Genomic DNA, 26682 nt, shown 5'->3' on the forward strand with positions numbered 1-26682 from the left:
TGCATTTCCAATACAAAGTCTGTTATTTTTCGCCCACTCAAATGCAGAGTCTATGGTTCATTTACACACACACACAAAGGACTATGCATTGAAACGGGCACAGTGTGACACATGGGCGTTCTACGTGTTCCTAGCGCTGCTGGTGTGAACTGAAAGCTTGTTTGCTACAATTATAAGTGCAGCGTGTGAAATAAAAAGAAAAAAATGCTTTAGAATCGTGCCCAGCTGTATCGTGTGTTGTGGGGGAGTACTTGCTGCTTTTTACAATGTTGCTGTTTCCCCCCAGGCGCAGAAGGGAAGGCTGGCATGGCAGCCATCGCGGACCCAGACCACACTACCAATCTGGAGAAGTTCAGCAGGGAGCTGGATAAGGCGCTGCCCCCTTATGCCCGACCCGTGTTCCTGCGCTTTCTGCCTGAGGTTAACAAGACAGGTAGAACACCTACACACTATTTTTACATCATGTTCATTATGTCAGTGCTTGTTTCTACAGGCAAAATCAGTGCATCTTTTTGTCATTGTTTGTAGAACTTAAAAGTGTAAAAAGCCCCCTTCCCAAATTATTTGGACCTTCCAGAAAACAAGATTTAAAGTAATTTCAATAATAAATATTAAGAAAATGATCATCAAATGGCCATTACTTCATTCAGATTCAAGAGCAGTTTCTTCCCACAGGCCATCTCCCTCTTAAATAAATAAATGACTGATAATACAGACCTAAGCGTAACAATATTCATCTGCTGCCAATTGACTACACTGTAGTACTCATCCTACATGCTGTGCACTTTACTGTTTTGTAAATATTTCACACGCTGCTAAATTACATATCTGTATATTGCCTGTATATAATCTTAGAGTTTGTATAATTTATTTATAATTTTTGTGTTTAATGTATACATTGCCTGTACACTGTATTATTACTAGAGAGATACCATCAGCTGGAAACAAATTCCTTGTGTGTATCCACATACTTGGCCAATAAATCTGATTCTGATTCTGATTTGTGGACTTGGGCAGCACTGTGGTGCAGCTGGTGGAGTGGTTCATACAGTAACATGGGTTTAAGGCTCAAAGTTTCTCACTTTGGTTTCCTGCCATTTCCTAAAAGACATGCAGATGTGACACTTTGATGGCACAGAGCTTTAATGCACTATCCCCCCCAACCAGGCTCCTACGAGGACACGCGATTGGCTGTGTGCCTGTAGGGGCAGGGACAATGGGGCAGGGATTCCTCATCACTGCTGCAATTATGGCCTCTGCTGGCCAGTTGAGGCGTCTGCACAAGGGGTGGTAGATCACAGATGGGACGTGTGACTCTCTGTATATGATACTGTATGTGATACCATCCAAGAAATAAACATGCAGATGCTGGATTGGCTACACTAAACTGCCCCTGTGTGTAAATTATGGTGGTGCACTTTCCATTTCTGCTGAGCACGCAGTGTTTCAGTGGGGTTCCAGATGAACCCCCACCCAAAAGATAAAAATAAATAAATGGGCTGTGGGCCTACAGTTGTGTCACTACATTAAAACCCTAAAAATAAACTCTGTTTCTTTGTTTCTGGCAGGAACTTTCAAGTTCCAGAAGACGGAGCTGCGTTGCGAGGGCTTCGACCCGAATGTGGTGTCAGATAAGCTCTACTTTCTGGACTGCACTAAGGGGTGCTATGTACAGCTAAATGCAGAATTGCACCGTAGCATTGTCTCGGGAAAACAAAAACTGTGAGAGACTAATGCTATAGGCTTCACCCAGTTTCTCATCGAAACCCCCCAGTAACGTTCAACACCAGCCCCTCGTTACCTCAGCGACCATTGTGAGGGGCAGTACGAGCACGTTTATGTTACCCACCTGGTTTATCCATTCACAAACAGCAAGGGGCATCGGACATCTGAGTACAATTATTTAAGACGTTAAGAGTAAAGGGAATTAAAAATGCTAGAAAATCAAGTTAAGGCACAAGGTGTAAGAACATCTGTCAAACAGTGAAGCTGGTCCTCCGCCTAATCTGCACAATACCAGTTGGTCTAAAGAAGACGATATTGTATGAAATCAAAATCAAGGGTGGTCTTGAACATACCCTGGAGTTCTACCTTTGTTTAGAAGGAAAATCCAAATCTACAGGGATAAATGTGCAATATCAGTCCAGCCCTGCAGAGCAACAGACAGGCATATAAAGACTCGGTCAATGCTATTTATTAAAATCTAAACCTGCACCAAAAATATTTATGCTAAGGAATATCTATGAATTGTTAAGCATCAAAAATGCTGTCAGATTGCCTCAGCTGGGCCTGGCTAATTCTTTTGACCTGTAGATGGCAACCTTCTTGATTCTCTCTTGTATTGTTTCCTATGTGTAACCGATTGTCAGCGTACGGACCGACACATGGACACGGTATATGGTAGCACTGTGCAGATTGGGCTCGAAGAGTTGTTTTTTCTTTCATTTGACATGCTTTGAGGCGCACCAAATTTCTGCCAGATCTTTTTGGCTCGCTTTGCATGGAGACTCAAGAGGATCGCAGAGCTTTAGCGCTGGAAAAGTTCCACATCATTGCAGCACATCTTCATGACACAAATTTCAGACTCGAAGAAAGAAACACGCAAGAAGAAGAGCAGGAACGGGATGACACTTCACCGCTCTGTTATTTTGGGTTCCTAGTGCAGCAGCATGAAAGAACTGAACAGACGGAGCACTGTGCCTTACCGTGAGCTCAGCACTGGGTCTTACAGGCCCTGTCCAAATTCAAATCCCTTTTAATCTTGTAGTCTGACTTTCTATTCTCTGTTGCACCCTTTCTTAAGCTCCCTCAGCTTTCATCCACCCTGTCATACAGTAATATTTAGCTGCAGCTTCACAGACTTCAAATATCAAGCTCTAGGCTGGGCAAAAAAGCCCCTAATTGTCCATTAGACCCACCTACAGCATCAGCCATTGTTAGATGGCATTACCTGACTGTCCACTAACTATGTGGATATCTTGGCTAAGAAACTTTAAAACACCAAATTGTATTAACAAGTTTACAAGCAGTGTTGTAATTCATGTAATTACAGCCACTTTTAATGAAATATATTTACTTTAACATTCACATTTCCAAAGCACTGCAACATTCCAGCATTTACACACAACTCTGGCCACCCTGAGACCCGGGGCCCAGCGTAGAGCTTTTTCCTGTCAAGTTGCAGCTACATGTTAATTCTCTGATATCCAAAATCCGCATCAAAACCTGAAATCACAACAGTCTGTTGTTCTGTAGAGACCGAAGCAGTGTAACGAGTTCCACTTTTATCCTGAATGACGACATGTTAATTTATTTCTAGCGATGTGTGTGTGTGCACGTTTTTGTGAGTCTGTATGACGACGTGGTAGTCTGAGTCACTGTTTAGTTCACTGCCAGCACCCCTGTTTAACACATACAAAGGGAAACAAATGACCATGCTAATTTTAATGCTAACTGAGCAGGAGGTTGAACTTGATGCTGCTTTTCACACTTTGATTCCGTTAGCAGTGGTATTGATTAACGTTATTGGGTATGTTCAAAAAGTGCAGCTATGGGTTCTAGTGTTCTTTTGGTAGGTTTTTTGGGTAATTTTATTTATTTTTGAACTGTGATTTGTTTTGAATAGTAATATGTTGATCTTTATTTCTCTTCCATCCAACAATCAGTTTTTTTCCATACTCCAGCGTGTGTACGTGTGCTTGCACATGTTTGTTTGGCAGTCCTATGAAAGCAAGGAAACTTTGCTGAGGTTTGTCCTGTCTAAATGTCCCAGTTCCAGAGGCTTCTGTTAATTCAAGTGCAGACACACACTTGCAGGCAATAATTCATGCACAACACCAATCCTATATTCATCAGATTAGAATTCATACAACATTTTGGTGATATTGATAAAGTTATGAACATTATTCAGTTTGATCGGACTAGTGACCCATAATCAATGTCTTCTGAGGATCTTATTTTGGAACAGTTTAAAGATAGTAAAATGGACTATTTTACTAATGCATTTCTAAGTAAATTCTTTTAAATAAAAATGCTACTGGTACATTATTTGTGTTAGAAATACAGTAAAATTTTATAATTTGATTAAAAATCCCTGAAACATCCTAAGTTCAGACTTTAAGTCATGAACACAGCACAATAGGCAATACTTTAATGTATACTGACTTGCTACTCAAAACACAACAAAGGTTGTGCAGTTTGACTGAAACTGCAAAAATGCTGTTTTCCCCATGTGTTACAATACCCAAAAGTTGTTTACCGCAGCTTTAAATGTTTAAAAAGCCTTAATTTGACTGTATATGAAATGTGGTAAAAGATAAGTGTGTTTTTGTGGTATGAAAGTTGTTTTTAAAGATGGAACATTTTAATATTATTGCATGAACACAAAACAATTCCAACTGCAAGTCTAATGCTTTTAGGGTGTGTGTGTGAATCAAGTGTGTGTCTGCTCTTTATATATAACAGTATTTCCCAGCTATTAAGTCCAAAATGGGCATTTTGTTGTCGCTCAATCGCAGCTCTGAACATCTTAACTCAGGTGAGAGTATAAACAAGGGCTGGAAAAAACCCTGGTGGTTTGTGGGAAATACTGCTGTATTGTACATGTGGGCCAGTGAAGGGTAGGAAAAACATGATGAAGCTTTTTTTTATGTCCTGCAGAGGGTAGTGTGTGTGTGTGTGTGTGTGTGTGTGCGCCCTCGACCAAACTCTAGTAGTACGCTTTATTCCATAAACACTGTTCTTAACTTATGACTGATGTTTAAGAATGTGCTTAATGTTTGAATTTTAAGTTGATTGTTTTTAGCTTTGATGTGTATTTGTTTTTATAGCTTTTTCAATATACAAGCCATGAAGGACCAAGCAGGGGCTGAAAGTCATGAGCTAATTTGAAGGTTCAAGATAATTGAAATGAATTCAGTGTAGTTTTAAATAAACGTGACTTTAACGTTTACATATTCCATCCAAATCATCAGTACCTCAGTGTTTTCGGTCTTTTACATACCTGAAAGTGATGAGTGGGTTTAAGTGAGCTTATCCTGCAGAGTATTTGAGTCTGTCCCAGCAGTGCAAATAAGCGTTTAAGGTCTAAACTGAATATTGTATCTTATTGTTTGAACAGTTTTAATAATTAGATGAGAAGCTAGATGAAAATGATTCACAAATGATATGTGCTGATTTCTGTGAACAAATGTTTACAAAGATGAACAAAAGCAGGATTTTCTTGCACAGCACTGAGAAGTAAAAACATATTTATACAAATTGGGTTGGTGTTTGTGACAGTGGTAAGCTTTATGCTTCTGTTATAGGGTCAGGGATTTTTTTAGCTAAATAATGTTTATGAATAGCCAGTGGGATTAGCCAGGTTGTTATGAGAAGATGGTGTTTCTTTCACCCCCTACCATTTGATTTACAACCCCTGGCAAAAATTATGGAATCACCACTCTTGGAAGATGTTCTGTCAATTGTTTAATTTTGTAGAAAAAAAATAAATCACAGACATGCCACAAAACTATCATTTTTCTGGCATTAAGAAACAAAAAAAAGAAACAAATATAATAGTTGTGGTCAGTCACAATTGCTTTTTTTAGATCAAGTAGAGGAAAAAAATATGGAATCACTCAAATCTGAGGAAAAAATTATGGAATCACTCTGTAATTTGCAGTTTAAAAACAAAACATCTGCAGCAGATTAGATTTGCTAATTATTCTTCAGTTTAAAAAGAGTGCTCACACCTCGGAGAGCTGTTGCACAAAGCAGATTGTCATGAATCTTGGTTCCAACACAAGATATGTCAGTTGAAACAAATGAGAGGATTATAAAACTCCTTCAAGAAGATAAATCATTGTGGAATGTCGCAAAAGATGTTGGTTGTTCCCAGTAAGCTGTGTTTAAAATCTGGACCAAGTACAAACAAAATGGGAAGGTTGTAAAAGGGAAGCATACTGGTAGACCAAGTAAGACATCAAAGCATCAAGATAGAAAACTTAAAGCAATATGTCTTGAAAACAGAAAATGCACAACAAAACAAATGAGAAACAAGTGGCCGGAAAGTGGAGTCAATGTCTGTGACTGAACTGTAAGAAATCACCTAAAAAAAAATGGGATTTACATACAGAAAAGCCAAACAAAAGCCATCATTAACACCTAAAAAGAAAAGAACAAGGTTAAAGTAGGCTAAAGAAAAGCAATCGTGGACTGTGGGTGACTGGATAAAAGTGATCTTCAGTGATGAATCGCGAATCTGCATTTGGCAAGGTGATGATGCTGGAACTTTTGTTTGGTGTCTGTCCAATGAAATTTATGAAGATAACTGCCTAAAGAAAACATGTTAATTTCCACAGTTGTTGATTATATGGGCCTGCATGTCGGGTAAAGGCACAGGGGAGATGGTCTTCAATAAATGCCAAAGTCCACATTGAAATTTTGGACGCTTTTCTTATTCCATCAGTTGAAAGGATGTTTGGTGATGATGACTTCATTTTTCAAGATGATAATGCATCTTGCCATAGGGCAAAGGACGTGAAAACTTTCCTTCAAGAAAACATATAATGTCAATGGCATGGCCTGCAAATAGTCCGGATCTCAATCCATTTGAAAATCTCTGGTGGAAATTGAAGAAAATGGTCAATGACAAGGTTCCAACCTGCAAAGCTGATCTGGCAACAGCAAGAGACAGTTGAAGGCAGATTGATGAAGAATACTGTTTGTCATTAGTTAACTCCATGCCTCAGAGAGTTTAAACCATTATAAAAGCCAGAGGTGGTGCAACAAAGTAATAATGGTGCAGTGTTTTCTAATGATTCCATAATTTTTTCCTCAGATTTGAGTGATTCCATATTTTTTTTCCTCTACTTGATCTAAAAAAAAAAAGCAATTGTGACTGACCACAACTATTATATTTGTTTCTTTTTTTATTGTTTCTTAATGCCAGAGGGTTGACAGTTTGAGAAATGATAGTTTTGTGGCATGTCTGTGATTTATTTTTTTTCTACAAAATTAAACAATTGAAAGAACATCTTCCAAGAGTGGTGATTCCATAATTTTTGCCAGGGGTTGTACATGTAAAGACCAATAACCAACAGGAAGCTTTATTTAATTTAGGTTAAATTGTGTTCTACATACCCAATGTACTTTGTATCCTTAGTAAACATGATGTGTGTATTACACAGTTCTCCAGCACCAACTTTATTCTGCAGTTTGTTGAGATGGCTGTTTATTGAACTCAGCCTGGTATTATATTCTCACCAACATGATTCTTTCCTCTATGATTAACTTCAAACATTCACTATTACATTAAATAAACAACAAGTAAAAGTGCTGCAGAGGAACGTCATTGCATTTTCCTTTTATGTTTGAGTTGGACCATCATGTATCATCTCATTACCATAATCATTCTGCTCATCACCAGAAAGATTTATATGTTGCTACCAGTAGTGACAAAGACACTAGCAAAGCTCAAAACTAGAGAAGAATCAGTCTGGAAGGATAAGGAGAAAGTAACTGTAAAAACATTCCCTTTTTGGTGGTTGTCTTGCTGTTGCCTCTTCAGTGCACCTGTTGTCACTTTATTTGCACATAAGCAGGTGAAATTGATTTAATCGCTTATGCTTTCTAACTGGACAGATTAAACCCCTGAAATTTTAATAACTTCTTGTTATGCTGTGACCATCAATTCTGCTTTTGTTCCATTCTAACCTCAGTTATTCTACAAAAGCTTTTACATTACAAATACACATACTGTATATGGGGAACTGTCACAATTGACTATTTTTGCCAGATGGTAACGCAAAAATGTTGTACAATGCCAGCACTTTTGCCATACCCTAAAATCTACTTACAGAAAAAAGCAAGACCATCATGGTATCAGTTTAATTCTTAGAGCTAACATTAACAAGCAACTAGCCCGTCCGCCAGCCCATTTTCTTTCCTGTCCCTTAATGCCTGAAGTTCCAGAGATTTCCAACATTAGCAGCCTGATGTGGAGCATGAACGTTTCTGTACTTTATTACATACCAGTGTTCTCAGTTATTTTATAAGCAATCAAAGAATAAAATAAAACTGAGTAAAAGAACACGAGTGCCGTGATTAACCTGAGTTCTAGCTGAACCGTATTTATACTGCATATTTTTACTAAACAAACAGAAAAAGAAGTATGTGCTTTTTATTGTTGTAGGCTCACCTCAGCTCAGGTTTCTTAGTTAATTTTCTGGGGTCTTATCGATTAAAGTCCACAAAAATACTTCTGGAATACTTATGAAGGGTTTTGAAGTTTCAAACCAGTTTTTTAATGTTTTAGTTTAAAATGGTTTAAACACTCAAATGTTCCTCAGTGTAGCACGGTGTTACTTGGTAGTTTGAGTGACATTGTACCGTGTGGCTGTGAGCAATGATAAGTTCAAACCTATGACTAAGAAAAACAAGTAACATTATTTATTAGGATTTTAACGTCATGTTTTACACTTTGGTTACATTCATGACAGGAACAGTAGTTACTGGTTACAGAAGATTCATCAGTTCACAAGTTTAATGTTAAACACAGTCATGGGCAATTTATATCTCCAATTCATCTCACTTGCACGTCTTTGGACAGTGGGAGAAAACCGGAGCTCCCGCAAGAAACCCATGCAGAAACGGGGAGAACATGCAAACGTCACGCAGAAAGGACCCGGACTGCCCCACCAGGGGATCGCACGCAGAACCTTCTTGCTGTGAGGTGACAATGCTACCCACTGAGCCACCGTGCTACCCAAAAAAAACAAGTAACAATAAAAGTTCAAAATAGTTTGTGTCACATTTTAAATAGCAGTTCATAAGTTAACAACTAATTGGTTCTGGTTCAATTTGCAATTTAAATAAGTACGTTTTACTTTAGTTTTGCATAACTGCATTAATTCAAGTCATTGAAACAAAAAAATTAAAGACTTACATGTGAAGTTAAAATGAACGTGAAATATAAGCATAAAAACTAAAGGAACCAAAGGTACAATGAGTAAGTGAGTCCAGGGGTTTTGTTTACAACCCTAAAAAGGCGAGCAGGCACTTGTATCCTGAGCCAACAAATATTCAGTTAACTTTTTGTGTCAGCCAATCAGCAGCGTAGAAATACGATCTTTACATCTTTGGCCAATTAAGTTAACAACAACAATTAAGTTAACATCTTGCTGTTAAACAGGCAAGAATTTACGACACAGTATGCAATTATGGCTTTAGGGTGCAATGGCAGTTGTAAACATACCTGGTGAAAATCCAACACTTACAGCAAATTAAATAAATGTATCAAGACATTTAATAAGATTGGCTATGGAGCGGTACACAGTAAAATGACGCTTCCGATTTCCCTGTCTTGTATTGCATAGATAAATAAGGTATGAATGGTTATACAAATAATAGTGTTTTTATTGTACTAGACCTCCTTTAGTTTGGATGTGAGAGGAAAGGTGAAAGTTTTAAACAAAAATAATACCCAACCTGATGGTAAAACACACCAAGACACTGATCTAAGGTTTAATAAACACTGTATTTTAGACAATATGATAAAATGCTAGAAATGCTGTATTATTCCAGCATGCACTGATGTATAATGTCTAAGTTGAACTTGTGGAACAACAAGCTAATTTAAGGGCGTCAGTTTGTTGATCTTAAGTTATTTTCAGCTTTTCACTTTAAATCACCAAGAAAGGACTTTTTACACACTAACACATGGATCTCAATCTTACAGCCACACGTGTGTTGTAAACCCTCCCCAAACCAGCGCACATTTACTGCAAATTACACCAGGCAAGAAAACAAGAGTAAAAGGTTATTTTTGGACCCAATGTAAGGCCTGTTAATGGCAAAAAAAATTCCACCTTACCCAATGTTTAGATGAAAAGAAACATTGTTCGGTGCTTTTCCGTGTCCGTGATTGGCTGTCTGGGTGAGGGGAAGGGCCGTGTAGGCTGGCACCTCAGGCTTGAGGTCTCTGAGACTCACTTCTGTAGATCTGCTGTATTCATCCTTATTTTCTTCACCCACAATCATGAAGATCACGCTGGTGACCATCAGTATGGCCGTGTTCCTGACTGGCATCCATGCAGATGTTCAGCCCCAGAAAAACTTCGACCTAAAAAAGGTGAGAGGTGAACTTCATTTGTGTTGGTGTTTAGAAGATGGCAGTTCTGGGTTGGGTTTGGTATTTAGAGATACTAATATACTTAAAAAAAAACATTAACCAAATCTTTTAATAATGCTCAGTATTAGAACTGAGATACGTACTACACAAACCAATGTAAATAGAGAATGTTTGGACTTCCAAACATCCACATTTAGCTTAGTGTTGGTCAGGCTTGGTGTTTATAATAATGGACATGCCAAAGTGTGGCACTTAATAATAAAAAAAAACTATGTAATCATCATGTAATAATTTATCCATGGTTAATGGTTTAATTAAGTGTCTTTATTAAACCACTAAAAGGACTGTATAATTCCAGTCCATCTGACAGGTGATTAAGGTGTTGACGGTTAGCTATTGTCTTTGACTGTGATGAGTGCATCCAGACTTTATTAGTGTAACATCTGAAAAACATCATGTGGTCCAACATGGAGATTATCTGCCAAGTTGTTCTAGTCTAATCAGACACAAAAACACTTAGATACTACGGTAGACACATTATCCTCTTGCAAATGGGTCAGAATAATAAGTGATTTTTAGCATATGCTAGTTTCACTTTTGCTTTTATTTCACTAAACTTCTACAGTGGTTTTAAATTTCGGTCTTGATTTTTTTTTTTTTACCCCTTTTTCTCCCCTTTTTAGCGCATCCAATTGTTCAATTAGCATCGTGCTTCCTCTCTGTCTATGCCGAACCCTGCCCTGACGGAGGTGATTGAAGCTAACCCGTATCCCCTCCGAAACACGAGCAGCAGCCAGATGCATCTTTGCCACCCACACATTGACGAGTTTGGCGCCACCTAGCGTTGCATGCGGAGGGACACACCCTAAGGGCACCCTCTCCCATCTCTGTGTAAGCGCCTCCAATCAGCCGGCAGAGAACGCAATCGCAATTTTAACAGAGATAGACCCACATCCGGTTCTTTGTCCCACCCCCCCATATGAGCAACCAGCCAATCGTTGCTCATATAGCCACTCAGCTTCGAACCGGTAAAGCAAGGCTGGATTCGATACCACGTTCTCAGAATCCAGCCCTGGTTGCAGCGCGTTTCTTTTTACCGCTGCGCCACCTGAGCGGCTTACTTAATAAGCTAAACATGGGTTTTATGCCCCTAATGACATTTGTGCCACTGCACAATATACCAAAACATAAGGCACCTTGTCCAGGGTGTTTCTGCCTTGCAGCCAGTGTTTCCCAGTGAAACCAGACTCGCTGTGATCATGACTAGGATAAAGCTGTTATAAATAAAATAAAATAAATGTTACTCTATCCTTAGATCATAACAAATTTGAACCAGAAGACAAATATCAGACATAAATGGCTAACCCTAGCAGCCAAACAGTAAAAAAAATCCATTATAAAAACACTTAGATGTTAATATGTTTAGAATCAACAGCATTTTTAGACAAACAACATTACAATCTCACTCATGTGGCACAGCAATAAATTATGTTTTTGCTACCACATCACCATGCAAAGCTGAAAATAGTCCACTACCCAAATAACATCTGGTCAGTTGGGGGTACTATAGGGGGCCATTTTGATTGATTTTGATTGAAAGTGTACTGCCAACAGATGGGCTACAGTCAGTAACAGTAAGTAATTATTTAATAAGTGGGACCAAAGAAAACATCATGACATCAGGAGGTTCTGCAGAAGTAGTTTTGAAGTTTGGACGGTCATGTTTGTGATTTCATGTGTGTGTTCAGTTTGCAGGGAAGTGGTACCGTGTCGGCCTTGCTTATGACTCACCCAGCTTTGCCCGGTACAGAAAAAAGCTGACGGTGTGCATGGGACTGGTGGAACCTACAGAGACCGGTGATGTCATCATGACAGTGTGGAAGACAAAGTATGTGACTACATTTTAAAACAATTTGTATTGAAAAGTATGAATACCTACGGTACTGTACATAAAAAAAAATTAATATGTAAAGTTTACATACTAATTACTAACAAGACGCTATATCAAGCTGCATCAATAGATGCTTGGTAGGGGGGATGGGGGTTGATGGGGGTTGGCATGCTGACCAGTTAAAATGATACAGTCTGTTTAGATCTTAATCTATGAGGTTGTGACTGACTCTTGTAACCAGGCATTTAAGTGATCTGCAGTTATAAGCTGTATTTGTCTGCAGGTCCTCAACGTGCCAGAAGGAAGTCTTCAGATATGAGAAGACCACTTCACCTGGCATGTTCACCTACTTCAGCACACGTAAGTAGATCACTTATAATCACTTAGAATTTGCTAAAGTTTTAGCTAAAATACTATCAGAAAATATGTTTTGTGTAGAATTTAATAGGACATGCAGGCAAATGTTGCTTTGTGTTCAGAAAATGTGCCAAATCTTTATTACAGGTCACAACAAGGTTAAGGACATCACAGTGGTGGAGACGAACTACACAGAGTACGCTCTGATTTTTAAATACAAGAAGTTTAACAAGGAATATTCACAAGTATCTCTTTATGGTAAGCTAATAAATCACCAAGGGCTTTAATGCAATGAGGATGCAGTGGTAAAACCACCACTATGATTTGAACCAAGATCTCAGCAGTGCTATCAGCCGGTCAGGTATCTACACAGACGTGATTGGCTCTGACTAGGGTGAGGAGGATGGCTGAATAGCCTAGCCTTGGGGAGGTGCACATGTATCAGTGAGCTCTCAGTGCTGGTCCCAAGCAAGGATAATATAAGGAGGGTTGCGTCAGGAAAGGCATCAGATGTAAAACGGTGCGATATTAGGCACGCAGATCCACTCTGGCAACTCCTAAATACGGGGAATCAGTAGAGAGAAAGCGAAACACAATCGGGTAATTGGATATGACTAGATTGGGATATAAATTGGAGAAAAATGCAAAAAAAAAAAAGATATCTAAAAGATCCTTCTGGCAACATTAGTGCAGTTATTAAGACGAGCAAAGTTTTATGTTTTAAGTTTTAGGTTTTTATGATGCAAAATCTCCCATCATTTTTGTAATACAGTACAACGCACAAAAACGTTACACACAGATTCACTAGTGCAGAGTTTAACATGCACTCACACTCCATACTGACACAAACTGGCTTCACTGTTTGAATTTAATGTTTATTAAATTACTGTTTGTTATTTATATTATACAGATGCATAAAAAGGTTTTCCTGTTAGGATTAACATTTCTGAATGCAGCTTATAAACGGAGCTGGAGTTGTGCACTGGGGGCGTGATTCAAATCAGTGTTCTTATTGTGTACAGATCTGTATCTGCGTTCGCAAATGGAATCAAGCAGCAGAGATCAGAAATGAATTTAAATGCGACTTTTAGCCAACATCATTAATCACACAACGAGCTCTTTGTAAGCTACTGGTTAACTGGTTAATCATTAACATCCCTAATACAAACCACTATATGGCCAAAATCATGTTAACTCTTTTGGGGTGGCTTTTCACAGGATTTCAGACCGAGACTGTGGTAATTTAGGCCCACTGATTCCAAAGAACATTTGTGTGGTCAAGAACTCACGTTCGATGAGAAGGCCTGGCTTGCAATCAAAGAGCCTACTTTAAATTTTTTTTAAGCATATTATTTATTTATATAAAATGTTTTGTAGGCACTCAGGTGGCACAGAGGTCTGTTATGCTAGCCCACCATGGCTTAGTTTCGGGTTCTAATCTCAGCTGTGCTATACACAGCGTATACACAGACAATATTGGCTGTGTCTAAAGGAGTGGATGGCTGAAGCCCTGCAATGGATTGGCACTCTGTTTAATGTATTCATGCATTATGTCCAGTGTTTTCTGGTGGAACCGGACCTGCCGTGACCCTGACCAGAATATTTTTTTGTAAATCACAGCAATGGGTGCGGCTCAAACACATGAACTCAACAATAAAAAAGACACCCAGATGTGTTTTACAATATGTACTCTCATGTTTAGTGCAGCTTGTTGATCTGTTTGTAGGTCGGACTCAGAAGCTGAGGCCAGAACTGCTTGAAAAGTTTAAAAGATACGCCAGACAACAAGGCTTCTCCGAGGAATCCATTATAACTCCAGCACTGGCAGGTAAAATGTAAAATACACTACATGGCCAAAAGTTTGTGAACACGCCTCTCAACTCCTCTATGCCTATTTTAGCCCTAGCCACACTTTACTAATGCACTTAAGCATACAACCACGCAATAACCACTAACATTGGCAGTCAAACAGACTGTTTTACTGAGTTTGGTGATTTTTAACATGGCACAGTTACAAGTTAGTTTATTACACTTCTGCCCTGCTAAAGCTGCTGCAGTGGTGAGTGCTTTAAAATGAATACAGTTGCAAAGTGTACAACTGCACAAATTAACAATAAGAGTTTGTTTGTTTATTGGGATTTTAACGTCATGTTTCACACTTTTGGTTACATTCATGACAGGAACGGTAGTTACTTATTACACAAGATTCATCAGTTCACAAGGTTATATTGAATTTAGTGTCTCCAATTAACCTGACTGCACGTCTTTGGACTGTGGGAGGAAACCGGAGCACCCGTAGTAAACCCACGCAGACACGGGGAGAACATGCAAACTTCAACACAGAAAGGACCCGGACCGCCCCACCTGGGGATCGAACCCAGGACCTTCTTGCTGTGAGGCGACGAGGCGACAGTGCTACCCACTTAGCCACCGTGCCGTAACAATAAGAGATCGACAAAGCATGTGGCACATAATAATGGTTTATTCTTATTGACTGCTACTACAACGTGGTGTCTCTTTTTTTGGCATCAAGTGTATCTGCAAATATTTTCACATCACAGCATATTTACAAGTACAGTACAAGTATCATGCAAACCACTTAATCTCTGTACTTTCTCTTTTCTCAGATAGCTGCCCTACCGGTGGCCATTAGGTGAAGAGAAGCTATTCATACACACAGAGGCACAGTAAAGGCTAAAATCTTCATGAGTATCTTCATCAGATTTTAAATCACAATTATTTAAATCACAATTTTAAGGACACAATAGTTTTATTGCACTTTATCATTTAATACATTTAAATCAAACAAACAAACTCATAAAATAAAGTAGCCAAAGGTTACTCACTACTACTTAAGTCTCCTCATACTGACTGGTTGAATTTTGCCAGCCACCCCTTTTTCAAGTTTACAAATCTTGGAGCATACAGAGCCCAGTTTATTCCTGAATATATACTTTACTAAGTTTATCAAATATAAAAAAATTATCAGTTGCCCCTGTTTCTTTAAACACCCCCCAAAAAATCAATATGTGTGATCGCTATCAACAATCTAACATGGTTAATAATTTGTTATGGGATTTTATTTACCCAAAATATACAATAACTGAGTGTAAACCCAGTTGTATTCATGCTATATTATTATGTATACTCATAGCTGCTATAAGCTCCTGTTAATAAAAACATGAAGGAAAATAAATGTTTTTGTGACCAGCCTGGTTCTGTGTTTACTTGTTAGCTGCGTGTGTGTGGGTACCTTTAAGGTGCTTAAACATTGGGACATAGACAAGCTGAGATGTGTTCACAGTTAATTAACACCAAAATCAATCATTTTGCTTTTGAGCAAAGGACTAATAGAGAAACAAGCTATGTATGTATGTCAGTAAATAGTTTGACTTTCATCTGCCCTTCATGTGCTGTAAAGACAAGCACATGCAATCTGCCAAATCTACTTAATCAGGTTAAGCCTTGTTTAGCTTTAGATTCCTCCCACTATTGGATATTTTTGGAACATGATGAGTTTATATACCTGGATTTGATTTATGTGTACAGTTTAAGTTCGTTACTCATTTTGTCTAAAGAATTCTAAATAAACAACGGCACAGGACAGATGAATCAATTTATAGATAAGAAGACCTTTGCTCTGGTTCAACTAATTCTGGGCAGCAGGGCTAAAGCACACATAACCTACAGGTCAATGGCTTTAGCAAGAGGAGGTGGAGGAAAAGGATTGAGATCAATGTACTGTTCTCATCCAGCCATTACAGACTAAATCCTCATTTGGATCTAAGACAGAGAGAAATGCAGACTGCAACTGTGATCCTCCTGCTGGGCAGCGTGAGTCTGCTCCATGCTGGACCTCTGCCCACCGAACCACTTCTCCAGACCCAGGAAAACTTTGACCTGAACCGGGTAAGCATACATTTTGAGTACATCGTTTCTGAATGGTTCCAGGGAACAATATTTCTTTAAAATTTGTTCTTTGCCACTCCGAATAGTGCTTTGGATGTCAAAATAGCTTATAGGGTAATACTAATGACCTCTAATGTTAAAGAAAAACAAAGAACGCTTTAGGAAAGTGGTTCTTAACTGCCTTAGCACTAGGGCTTAAAGATATCTATAATTTGCAGCTTACTTGTTTCAGTAACTCAAAAACTAAATGCTGGCCTATCAGCGTCCATACATCTCATAACCTCACACACATTTTTATGGATAACAATCTGACTTTAAAGGAGAATAAAACTGTTTTTGTAAATAAAAGTACATGTACAAAAGTATAAAAGTATAAAAAAGTATGAAAGTACAAAAGTATAAGTATTGGAATAAGTATTTGCTCAAAGAAAATGTATATATTTGCCAAAATCTCCCAGCTCTACTTGTGACACACATGCCTTTCATCACTGCCACATACAGTGTTGGTTAATCTACTTAAAATGATCATTCAAGTTAGTTGCTTCTTATGGCAGCTACACTACAAGCTACACAGAAAAAGTCATTTAGAGCTGCAGTACATGGTTGTTTTCTTTCTATTTTTTGTAAACTTTGACTTCTGTGCTGCTTTGCTCTTCTCCCTGGTATTTAACCAAAACATGCAAAAGATGAACTGGCTACTTTTAATGCATGTTTAAATCCTGAAGTAGACTGTTCCCTGTCCGTGGTGTTTTCCTGGCTCGCAACCAGGGTTTCCAAGTGGCTTCAGACTCACCATGACTAGGATGAAGTGGTTTGTTAATAAATTGAAAAATGAAAATCCTTACAGGTCTTGCTTGCAACACTGCATTTCTGTAGTGCTTTAATTTAATTTAAGTGTCCAAAATTTACATACTACAGCTGTAAGATTCTTCTGCCAAGTGCAATAATAAAATGTAGCTGCCAGAATACTTGCATAAAATTGTTTATTGTTCGTATAGTTATATGTGTAACATATTTTAAACAAAGCCCTAGTACGGTATATTGGTACAGGGGTTCTTAACCCAATTATCTACTATCTTAAAATGTCAATGACTCTGATCTCATTTCAAAACTAAAACCATTACTACTGTTCATGAAGCTGATGCTGCCATGTCAATGATATGAACCACAAACTAAATGAATGGCACATGATTAATAATTAAGGCATCCTTAAAACTTTTAGTACTGGTTAAAACTATTCCATGTTTGTTGGCTGTATGACCCCAAACCTGGTGGTTCATATATAGTGGTCCTGACCTCAAGCTTCAGTGTACAAAGGTGTATTAAAAAGTTTATGTTTTTTTTTTTTTTTTTTTTTTTTTTTGGAGGGGGGTGCTAAGGGAGACAGTTTGCAAACTTATATAAATAAATGACAGATTAGCAGATTACTAAATTCTATATTACAATTGTTTTAAATCGAACACCAAAACTAAACGTACAACATACTGTACCAACACTCACCATGGTAGGAAGTGGCGGTCAAAAACGGATGAATAACTGAACCGTTTAGCTTAAATTATCTACTGTTTTAAATTAACTACAAAATTATATTAAACAGCTTCAGATTAACAGTGCCAACAATTGCCAAACAAACCATCTTAACTCTGCCTCACAATGAGCCGAATCACTCTGTTAGTGTAACCGACTAAGAATCGACTCTTTAGGGACCGACTCCTAACCCTATACAGCCAACGATGGCGAATGAATCACGTGATACTACACATATCACTATATGTTTAAAATGTGTACAAAAAAATACGAAAAATAAGACATGAAAACACAAATGACACAAAATAACATATTTTCTGTATTAAACTGTATAAAAAGTCAGATGTTATGCTATTTATATTATAGTGCTCTGCTAGTTTTAACAATCGATGTAAACAATAAATTACTCCAGAACACAAGTATTGTATTTTTTGTAATGCGTTTGTATTAAAATAGATGTATTAAATAGTTGAGAAGCTAATCTTTTAAACAAAAAGTGTTTTAGTAGCAATATTATACATCTGATCCTAGAGCTTAGCTAAACCTTAGCTTACAAATCCCTTTGACAAAATTACGTTTGGTTTTTGTTGGCACAGAATGAAAAATGGTTTATGTTACATGTTTACAATGATGTTTCTGTCGAAGTTCCACTTCATCTAACGTACCAGTTATAATAAGTGCCACAAAACCATGATAACACTTGTGTGTAACAAGAAAAACATGTATTATCCTTCGCCCATCAGGCTGTTGCCTTCTGGGTGTTGGGGAGACTCTATGGTTAATAATATATACACTAAATATGTTAGTAGACTCTGTAAAGTACTATAATAACAATAGTACATTTTAGTAAAAGTCTTAGTCTTTGTTGTTTCATGTGATATTGTCAATGTCTGAGTATCTTATCAGGGTGGATGTAACAAATGTTTTCCCCCTGATCAAAGAGCAGTAGCATTTACACAAGAGGTTGTTTCGCAATGTGGACGTAAATATAAGCTCTTCCTTTAACAACATTGTTCTACTTAAAAATGTTAAATGAATTAATATATTTAGCTAAACTGAACAATTGAACAGTAGATTTGAAGAGAAGGAATTGACCAGAGGCTGAGCACCTTGATAATATAGATACTTAGAGATGCATGAGTACTGATACTGGTATCGGGTATTTGCCCGATACCGCGCTCAATAATTTGTACTCGTACTCGCAAACGAGGCTCCGATACTAAACATCCGATACCGTGTGCCTAGTGCACGTTGCTGCGTTATGCCTAGTTCACACTACACGATTTTCTGATTTGTCAGGTCGCTGTACAGTTCACACTACACGACTGAATCTTTTGCACTCGGGAGTCTTTCAGTTGGTGTGTATTTCACACTACATGACTGATCGGCGATAGGGGGTTTCACACTACACCATCTATCACCAACTGGAATCTCAGGCGAGCTTCTCTGGTCTCCCTTTTTTCCTTTTTTTTTACAAAAACACACGTGAGAAGCAAGGACGGATTAACGATAGTCTGGGCCCCTGGGCAAAGAGGAGCCATGGTAAACGACTTCTATGGAAGTCAAGGGCCCCATAGCAGGGGCCCTCGTGATCAAGGGCCCTCTAATGGTATGCCCTGCTCTTCTCTAGGGCCCCCTGGTAGGGGCTCTCATAACCAGGGCCCTCTAAAAATATGCCCCCCTCTTTCCTAGGACCCCTAATAGCCAGAAGTCGAAGTCAGAGCAGTGCCAAAACGCCTCATCCATTTTCATAAGGGGCCCAAAAGCATGGCTAGAGCCCCCAAAAGCATGGCTAGGGGCCCCAAAAGCATGGCTAGGGCCCCCAAGAGGCCCTGGGGTCAAAGTCCCTAATAGTCAGAGGATCCTTAAAATGGAGGGCCCTCGGAAATAAAAATATATTGTATCATAAATGTTGATAGGCATCGCAAAATGTTTTGGGCCAGGGCCCCCCCGGGGCCCCCTGACCTCAAGGGCCCCTGGGCACTGGCCCCACTGGCCCGGTCAGTAATCCAGCCATGGTGAGAAGTGATGAGAAGTCAAAGTTTGTGCGCTGATGTGCAGCGTAAAATCAAGGAGGAAAAAATAAATGAATCTGAGTGGATTTGGCAACACGAACAGTATGGATTGTTCTATAGTGAGTTGGAGGTTAATAAATATTTTTGCAATGCAGTGTTGGTGTTATGTTTTGTAGAGGATCAAATCAGAAATACTGTAAAACGTGTGTGTGTGCCGGTGTATTCTGATATAAACTATATTAAGCCCCTGTCCCACCTGTTTACACTCCTCTCCTGCGTTTCCCCTCACACCGTATCCTGCGTTCTTAAAAGCCGAGTTTTGATTGCCGAGCGAACACCGAGTTGCTCCCGAGACTGCAAATCAAAACTCGGCTCTCGATCGTTAAGTGTGAACTATCCAACAACTCGATCCGACCGACTCGTAGAGCGTCAGATATCTGATCTGAGTTGTGCAACAGGGAATGAGTGACATGTCGAACAGCCAATGAGAACGCAGGATACGGTGTGAGGGGAAACGCAGGAGAGGAGTGTAAACAGGTGGGACAGGGGGATAATATAGTTTATATCAGAATACACCGGCACACACACACGTTTTACAGTATTTCTGACCTGATCGTTCTCTACAAAACATAACAACAAAACACCAACATTGCAAAAATATTTATTAACCTCCAACTCACTACAGAACAATCCATGCTATTCGTGTTGCCAAATCCACTCAGATTCATTTATTTTTCCCCCTTGATTTCATCACATCAGCGCACAAACACTTTGATCACTCGCTACTTGTTGATGTGCATTTTTGGACGTGGTATCATTAAATGTCACTTCTCACGTGTGTTTTTGTTTAAAAAAAAAACGGTATTCTAAATAGGTATTGGTATCGGTATTGGCAAGTACAAAAATACATGTACTCGTACTCGGTTGGAAAAAAATTGTATTGATGCATCCCTATAGATACTTGGATGAACTCCTGGTCAAACCACATGTTTTGTTGATTTTTTAAAACTGAATTTAATTATTATATGTATTATACTTACCTCTTCTACAAAAAAGATCAGAATTGTCCGGACTATGGTGCCTTTGAATTTGTTTCTGGTGAAGACTTTTAAAAATACATTGGATAGCAAAAATTTTGATTAAAATGATCTTTTACAAAATCAAACCTAACCTCTCACCCCAAACCCAGATCACCAAACTGAAGCTCTTTTATTCTAAACACATATTGAGAAGAACTAGTTCGTTAATATATATATATACTTGGAAGAGTTGAAGGTAAAAGAGGAAGTGGCTGCCCAGCAAGAAGATGTAGGGAGACAATTAGAAGATTAATGAACTAACCATTAAAAAGCCTGAAGACCCAAACAAAAGAGAGCATGTTCTAAAGAAACCTGTAGTCACCAGGAGTCTGAATCGGCTTGACGGCAATGAATAATTGTATTTTAACCTTTGCTCAATTATTAGTCCTTTTAAATGAACATTGAATATTATTATATGCAACACTAAATATTGCGATATGCTATGTGTGTGATTAAAAAAATGCTCTGTGTTATTGCAGTACTTGGGCAAATGGTATGACATCGCCTCAGCTTCAAACTGCCCCTGGAGAAGGAAGCATAAAAGAGAGTCTTCTATTGGAACTCTGGAGCTGCAACGCAATGAGTCACCAAACACCCTCAGCATGAACCTAATCATGTCTAGGTACACTTGACCTTTCCCATTCACACACAATAAATAACCACATACATTGTAGTCAGTACTTTTATATTTATATATGCAAACAATACCCTATGCAATATATTTTTTCTTTTTGAGAACCTGCTGAAGAAGAGCAAGTATAACTTTGCCTGGGCACCTAATCGGCCCAATCAAATACTGACACCAGTGATACTGACATGGTATTGTGTGTGGTGCAGGTATCAGGTGTATCAAATGCTGCAGTTTTATCCACTTACCTTGTTGATGGAGTATGTAGGTGTAGTGTATAGAGTGTATAGACTACAGCTTATCTTTTTCCATGCTTAGTAAGTGCTAATCTCCTCTAATCCTTGATCAGCGTCAGTTGGCTGGAGAATTTGGAAAGCTATTTTCAACCTGACAGTGACGCAAATGTGTTTAGAAATCTAGCAACACTCACTGCCTAAATTATGACACCCAATACCAGCTTTATACACAGTACACTGTCAGTGTCATGGCTGTGCTGGGAATGCCCACCAATCACACAATATCTGGTCAGTAGTGATACGGTAACAGTACCTTTTCATTGATGGCAGTTTAGAGAAGAACTGATCAACTGTGTATAGCAACACAGATGCCCAGAAATACGTAGTGACAGAGTGGCAAAGTGGCACAGTAGGTAGAGTGCTGTCCTGGGGATCTTGGTTTAATCCTCACCCTAGGTCACTGTTTGTCAGTAGTCTACATGATCTCCTTCTGTTTGCATGTATTTTGCTTTACCTTTCAGAAATCAACCATGTGTACAGTCTTGCTAAAAACTGTCGCTTCATTAAGAGTGTAATTGTACCATTCTGCATGGCAAAAAACTTACTGCAACCATACAAAATGATAAAAAGGATAGTAAAAATAAACTATTTATATAGTTGAAAAGCTGTTTGCACGGAAAACAAAGCAGTTAAATGATTACTAGGATGTTCTGAATGCATTTGATACTTTAATGCTGATTGTACAGGCATGGTTTGTGTAAGAAGATCAGTGGTGACTATGTTATGACTGAAACCCCAGGAAGATTCTACTACCGCAGTGTCAGTGAGTACAAATACTAAAATAATAAAAGTTTTAAAATGTTAGCGAAAGAAAAATCTTACTAGTGAATATAAGTAGAGTAGAGTGGTTATTTTTCCTGATTGGGCCTGTGTCTGCAGAATGGTCAGCTGATGTGGATGCCTATGTAGTGCACACCAACTACGATGAGTATGCCCTGGTGGTGATGTACAAACAGCATGGAGGAAACAAAACCACTTCTGTTAAACTCTACGGTGAAGGATTCTCTTTAAACATGCTTTAAACCGAGTAGCAGATTTCCTATGAGACTTTAGTAGAAATGTGGGTTATAAGTAAGATTTAGTAATTGCACACAACTATGCGTTTAACTATGCTTCTACAGCTTGTAATATATTAGTATTAAATGAGTTAAATAAGATGTTATTGCTGGACAAACACGTTGATATGTAATAAGGTTACGTCTGTCACTGCTCTCACTAGGTCGAAAAAGGGAGCTGCGTCCCACACTCATCGAGGATTTCAAAACCCTGGTGGCTGAACAGGGAATAGCTGAAGATGGCATTTCTATCAGACTGGACAAAGGTAAACAACTTAAAACATGCATATCATGACCTACCATTCTATAAACAGTGCTCAAAAATTACTCAGCCACTAAAATATTTTGGCCACAGATTCTAATGTCACACATTTTAAATCTAAGAATTTTGTGTTTTTCCTTAGTGGATCTATAAACATTTCCATTGTCTAAGGACTAAAGCCAATAGTTTAAAAATGTGGTTAAATTGTCTAAAAAAGTTATATTAGTATGCTACCACAGTGATACTGACCCACTCCTACCCTGAACAAGATAAGGTGGGAAATAAAGAAATATATAGAAACATAAGAAAGAATAAGAAACACACAGCAGTATATTGTCTCTTACTGTCTCTTGTCTTTCATGTTTGTTAGGTGAATGTGTCCCAGGTGAACAGACAAATCCAAAACCTGTGATCCAGGTAAAATACAATTATTAATTTAACAATTTTACATAATTATTTTAAATGCAATCAATCATCCAAGACCAACATTTATAGCTACTACTTGAGCATTAGGTTACGTGTATAATTATAGCATTATATACATACACACTGTACAACACAAAACATGGAGTTATGGAATAGCTAACTTAATGGTGTGCCCTGTGCCTGCTGACTGGTAAAGTCAAGGGCGAGAAGATCTGCAGTGCTGCCCCCACAAGAGGACGGATCCGGTGATGACTCCCCCATGTTTAGAGGAGCAGGTGAGTGACTGATTCACCTCCTTTCCCTGCAAAAACATGATTTCAATTTCATTGCATTTTCAAAATGTCCCAACTTTGTACATTTACAGCATTTTGCAGATGCTATGTGACTTACAACTGTAAACAAATACAATCCACGCAATTGAAGGTTAAGGGCTTTGCTTGAGGGCCCAACAGGGCTTGAACCAGGGACTTTCCAAATACTAGTCCAGTACTGAGACTGCTGTTCTTACACTGGCACCATACATTATACTGTTGGTCCCCAAAGCAAGGACAACACAATTACAGTGATGTTACTGAATGTTACTGAGTGTTGTATGTATGTGTGTGTGTGTGTCCGTGTAGATTCATGCACAGCTGAGCCAGACTCTGGCCCATGTTTTGGAATGTTCCAGCGGTACCACTATAACTCTTCTATCATGACGTGTCAGACATTCGTATATGGAGGCTGTATGGGTAACCAGAACAACTTTAACTCTGAAAAGGAATGTCTACAGTCCTGCCGCACTGAAGGTGATAGATACCTGTGTGTGTGTGTGTGTGTGTGTGTGTGTGTGTGTGTGTGTGTGTGTGTGTGTGTGTATGTCATATACTTTACATCACAAGTGGCCTGTTGCCATAACTAACCCACATGTATCTAGCTTAACTACATCTGGTTACAATAACTTACTATCTATAATACTCCAGTTTCATGACTAATAAAAGTGTGACATGTTCTCTGTATTACACAAAACATCCTCTATTCACTTCACCTCTGCAGCTGCCTGTCGCCTCCCGATTGATGTTGGTCCATGTAAAGGAGTTCTGCAATTGTGGGCTTTTGATTCGGCCAAGGGCAAGTGTGAGTCCTTTACATATGGAGGCTGCAAGGGTAACGGGAACAGATTCTACAGCCAGAAAGAGTGTGAAGAATACTGTGGCATCACCAGAGATGGTAAATACATAAAAGCACAGTTACTAATTGTATTGTACTATGAACTACAGTACTTGACCAAATGTTTGAGGACACCTGACCTTGAGCTTACCTTATTAAGTATTAATATGGAGTTAACCGCTCCACACTTTGTGCTTATAACAGACTCCACTCTATTGAAAAGGATTCCCATAACTTTTATAACTCCCATAACATAATTTTTGAATGTTTCTGTGGGAATTTGTCTCATTTAGTCAAAAGAGCATTTGTGACAAATGTTCTAAATCATCCCCAAAAATGTTCAGTGAGGATGTAGTCAGACCACTGGAGAAAGGACCCAGTCTCACAGCAAAAGGGTCTGTGTTTGATTCCCTGACTGGGCGGCCAGGGCCCTTTCTGAGTTTGCATGCTCAACATGTGTCAGCATGGGTCTCCTTCGGGTGCTCCAGCAACTAAAATTGCCCAAAGTGTGAGTGTGTGTGTGTGTGTGTGTGCGTGTATGTGTGTGCACTGTGATGGACTGGTGACCTGTCCATGGTGTTTCCTGCCTTTTGTCCAATAAATCAGACCCACTACGACCCTGACCAGAATAAAGCAGTAATGAAACAGACAATGATGAATAAAAGTGTTTGAACATTAATTTCAACATTTCCTGTGTTTTAGGTGATGATGAGTTTCTGAATGTGAACTAAAGAAGAACAGAATATTGTCAGTGAACTCGGGCAGCGGCACCATTGTTCCTTTTATGATGTAGAGTTAAATAAACAGACCTTCGTACTGGATCGCTTTCACATACAAACCCCACTGATCAACTTTGAACATTAGATAAGACATTCTTGGAAATGTAATGTTTGTGTTCTATGCTTAAATCCACAGTGATTCAACTTAACATGTATTTCAGGATAAAAAGTGCATACATTTACCATGTTGTCTTGTCATAAAGATTAAAGATGGGCAATGTTCATTTAAATATATATTAAACAGTTACAAGTAAGTATTGTGTGGTATTTTTTATTTAGATTTTGTGTTGCTTCTGTTTAAAGTAATCTCATTAAAACTATTTATGTGTTTTTTCTAGCATTTACACTTTGCAATTGTTTTTAGATGTTTTTAGAATACATTTTAATACATTTATTGGTTTATTGATTTGTTTTATCTTGACATCTGTTCACATTAGGTCTGTTAATCTGTGTGTTACTATGAAATATGCTGCAACCAACTAAATTGTACCATACCCCATTAAACGCCTTTGGAATGAATTGGAATATTAATTACAAGTCAGGAGTTCAAGTCCAAATTTCTAACTTAGACGGCTAAATTTTCTAGATCAAATTGTGTATCTAATGACAGATTTAATTATTTGGGCATTTAGTTATTTAAAAAAATGTAAAAAGATAGGTGTCCTGAATAGCTAGGGACCTGAGGACCTGGATTTAATCCTCACCTTCGGTTACTGTGTGTTGAGTTTAGCGTTTTCCTTGTTTGTACGCGTTTCCTCTGTGTACTCTGGTTAATTCCTGTCTCCTAAACACATTCAGAAGGTGGATTGTTTACTCTTTTACTGCCCATAGGTTTGTGTGAGAAAACATGTGTTGAACTAGAAGAAATAAGCATGCAGGGTAAACTCTCACCTTGCACCCAGTGTTTCTTGATGAAGCTACACCCATCACAACCCTGATCAGGATGAATCAACTAGTGAGAATGAATGAATAAAAACTTGCCACTCCAGTGCAAAAGTAGAGAAGCACTTAAGACACCGAACATGCCTTAAATGATCTGATTACTTGAACAGATTTGCAAAAAGGTAAAAGTACCCATTTTACACTTAGCACTGTGGTAATATGAGATTAGTTTCAGCAGAGGTCAGCATTGTCCCACTCAGGAACTCAGGAACTCACACGCGATGCTAGTCTTTGGTTCAGCCTGTTAATCTGGAGC

At 38.5% G+C, this 26682-nt stretch overlaps 3 protein-coding genes and 1 long non-coding RNA gene across 4 annotated transcripts in view; 3 read left to right on the forward strand and 1 right to left on the reverse strand.

The window, feature by feature from the left end:
• slc27a4 (solute carrier family 27 member 4) overlaps window positions 1-4958 on the forward strand; it is a 29062-nt gene extending 24104 nt beyond the window's left edge. Inside the window, exons 12-13 of the mRNA XM_063013718.1 lie at window positions 287-433; window positions 1569-4958. Of these exons, the coding sequence (XP_062869788.1) occupies window positions 287-433; window positions 1569-1726 (305 nt within the window). The 3' untranslated portion in view covers window positions 1727-4958. The remainder of the gene's footprint in view (window positions 1-286; window positions 434-1568) is intronic.
• Window positions 4959-8334: 3376 nt separating this feature from the next.
• LOC134332186 (uncharacterized) lies at window positions 8335-15308 on the reverse strand. Its single transcript, XR_010015226.1, has 3 exons — window positions 15206-15308; window positions 9854-10102; window positions 8335-8742 (listed from the first exon to the last, which is right to left on the reverse strand). It is a non-coding gene; the product is annotated as an uncharacterized LOC134332186 (long non-coding RNA).
• Window positions 10019-15066, forward strand: ptgdsa (prostaglandin D2 synthase a). Its single transcript, XM_063013717.1, has 6 exons — window positions 10019-10111; window positions 11860-11999; window positions 12286-12362; window positions 12507-12617; window positions 14086-14187; window positions 14987-15066. Exons 1-6 carry the CDS (start codon window positions 10019-10021, stop codon window positions 15010-15012), a joined length of 549 nt encoding a protein of 182 aa, XP_062869787.1. The 3' UTR covers window positions 15013-15066.
• Window positions 15309-16136: 828 nt separating the features above from the next.
• ambp (alpha-1-microglobulin/bikunin precursor) lies at window positions 16137-25738 on the forward strand. Its single transcript, XM_063013715.1, has 10 exons — window positions 16137-16268; window positions 21369-21511; window positions 22500-22576; window positions 22693-22806; window positions 23033-23134; window positions 23501-23547; window positions 23753-23831; window positions 24177-24344; window positions 24592-24765; window positions 25408-25738. The coding sequence occupies exons 1-10, from the start codon at window positions 16158-16160 to the stop codon at window positions 25434-25436; spliced, it is 1044 nt and encodes a 347-aa protein (XP_062869785.1). The 5' UTR covers window positions 16137-16157; the 3' UTR covers window positions 25437-25738.
• Window positions 25739-26682: the final 944 nt, after the last annotated feature.

Source organism: Trichomycterus rosablanca, chromosome 18 (assembly GCF_030014385.1).
Source record: "Trichomycterus rosablanca isolate fTriRos1 chromosome 18, fTriRos1.hap1, whole genome shotgun sequence".
Lineage (NCBI taxonomy): Eukaryota > Metazoa > Chordata > Actinopteri > Siluriformes > Trichomycteridae > Trichomycterus > Trichomycterus rosablanca.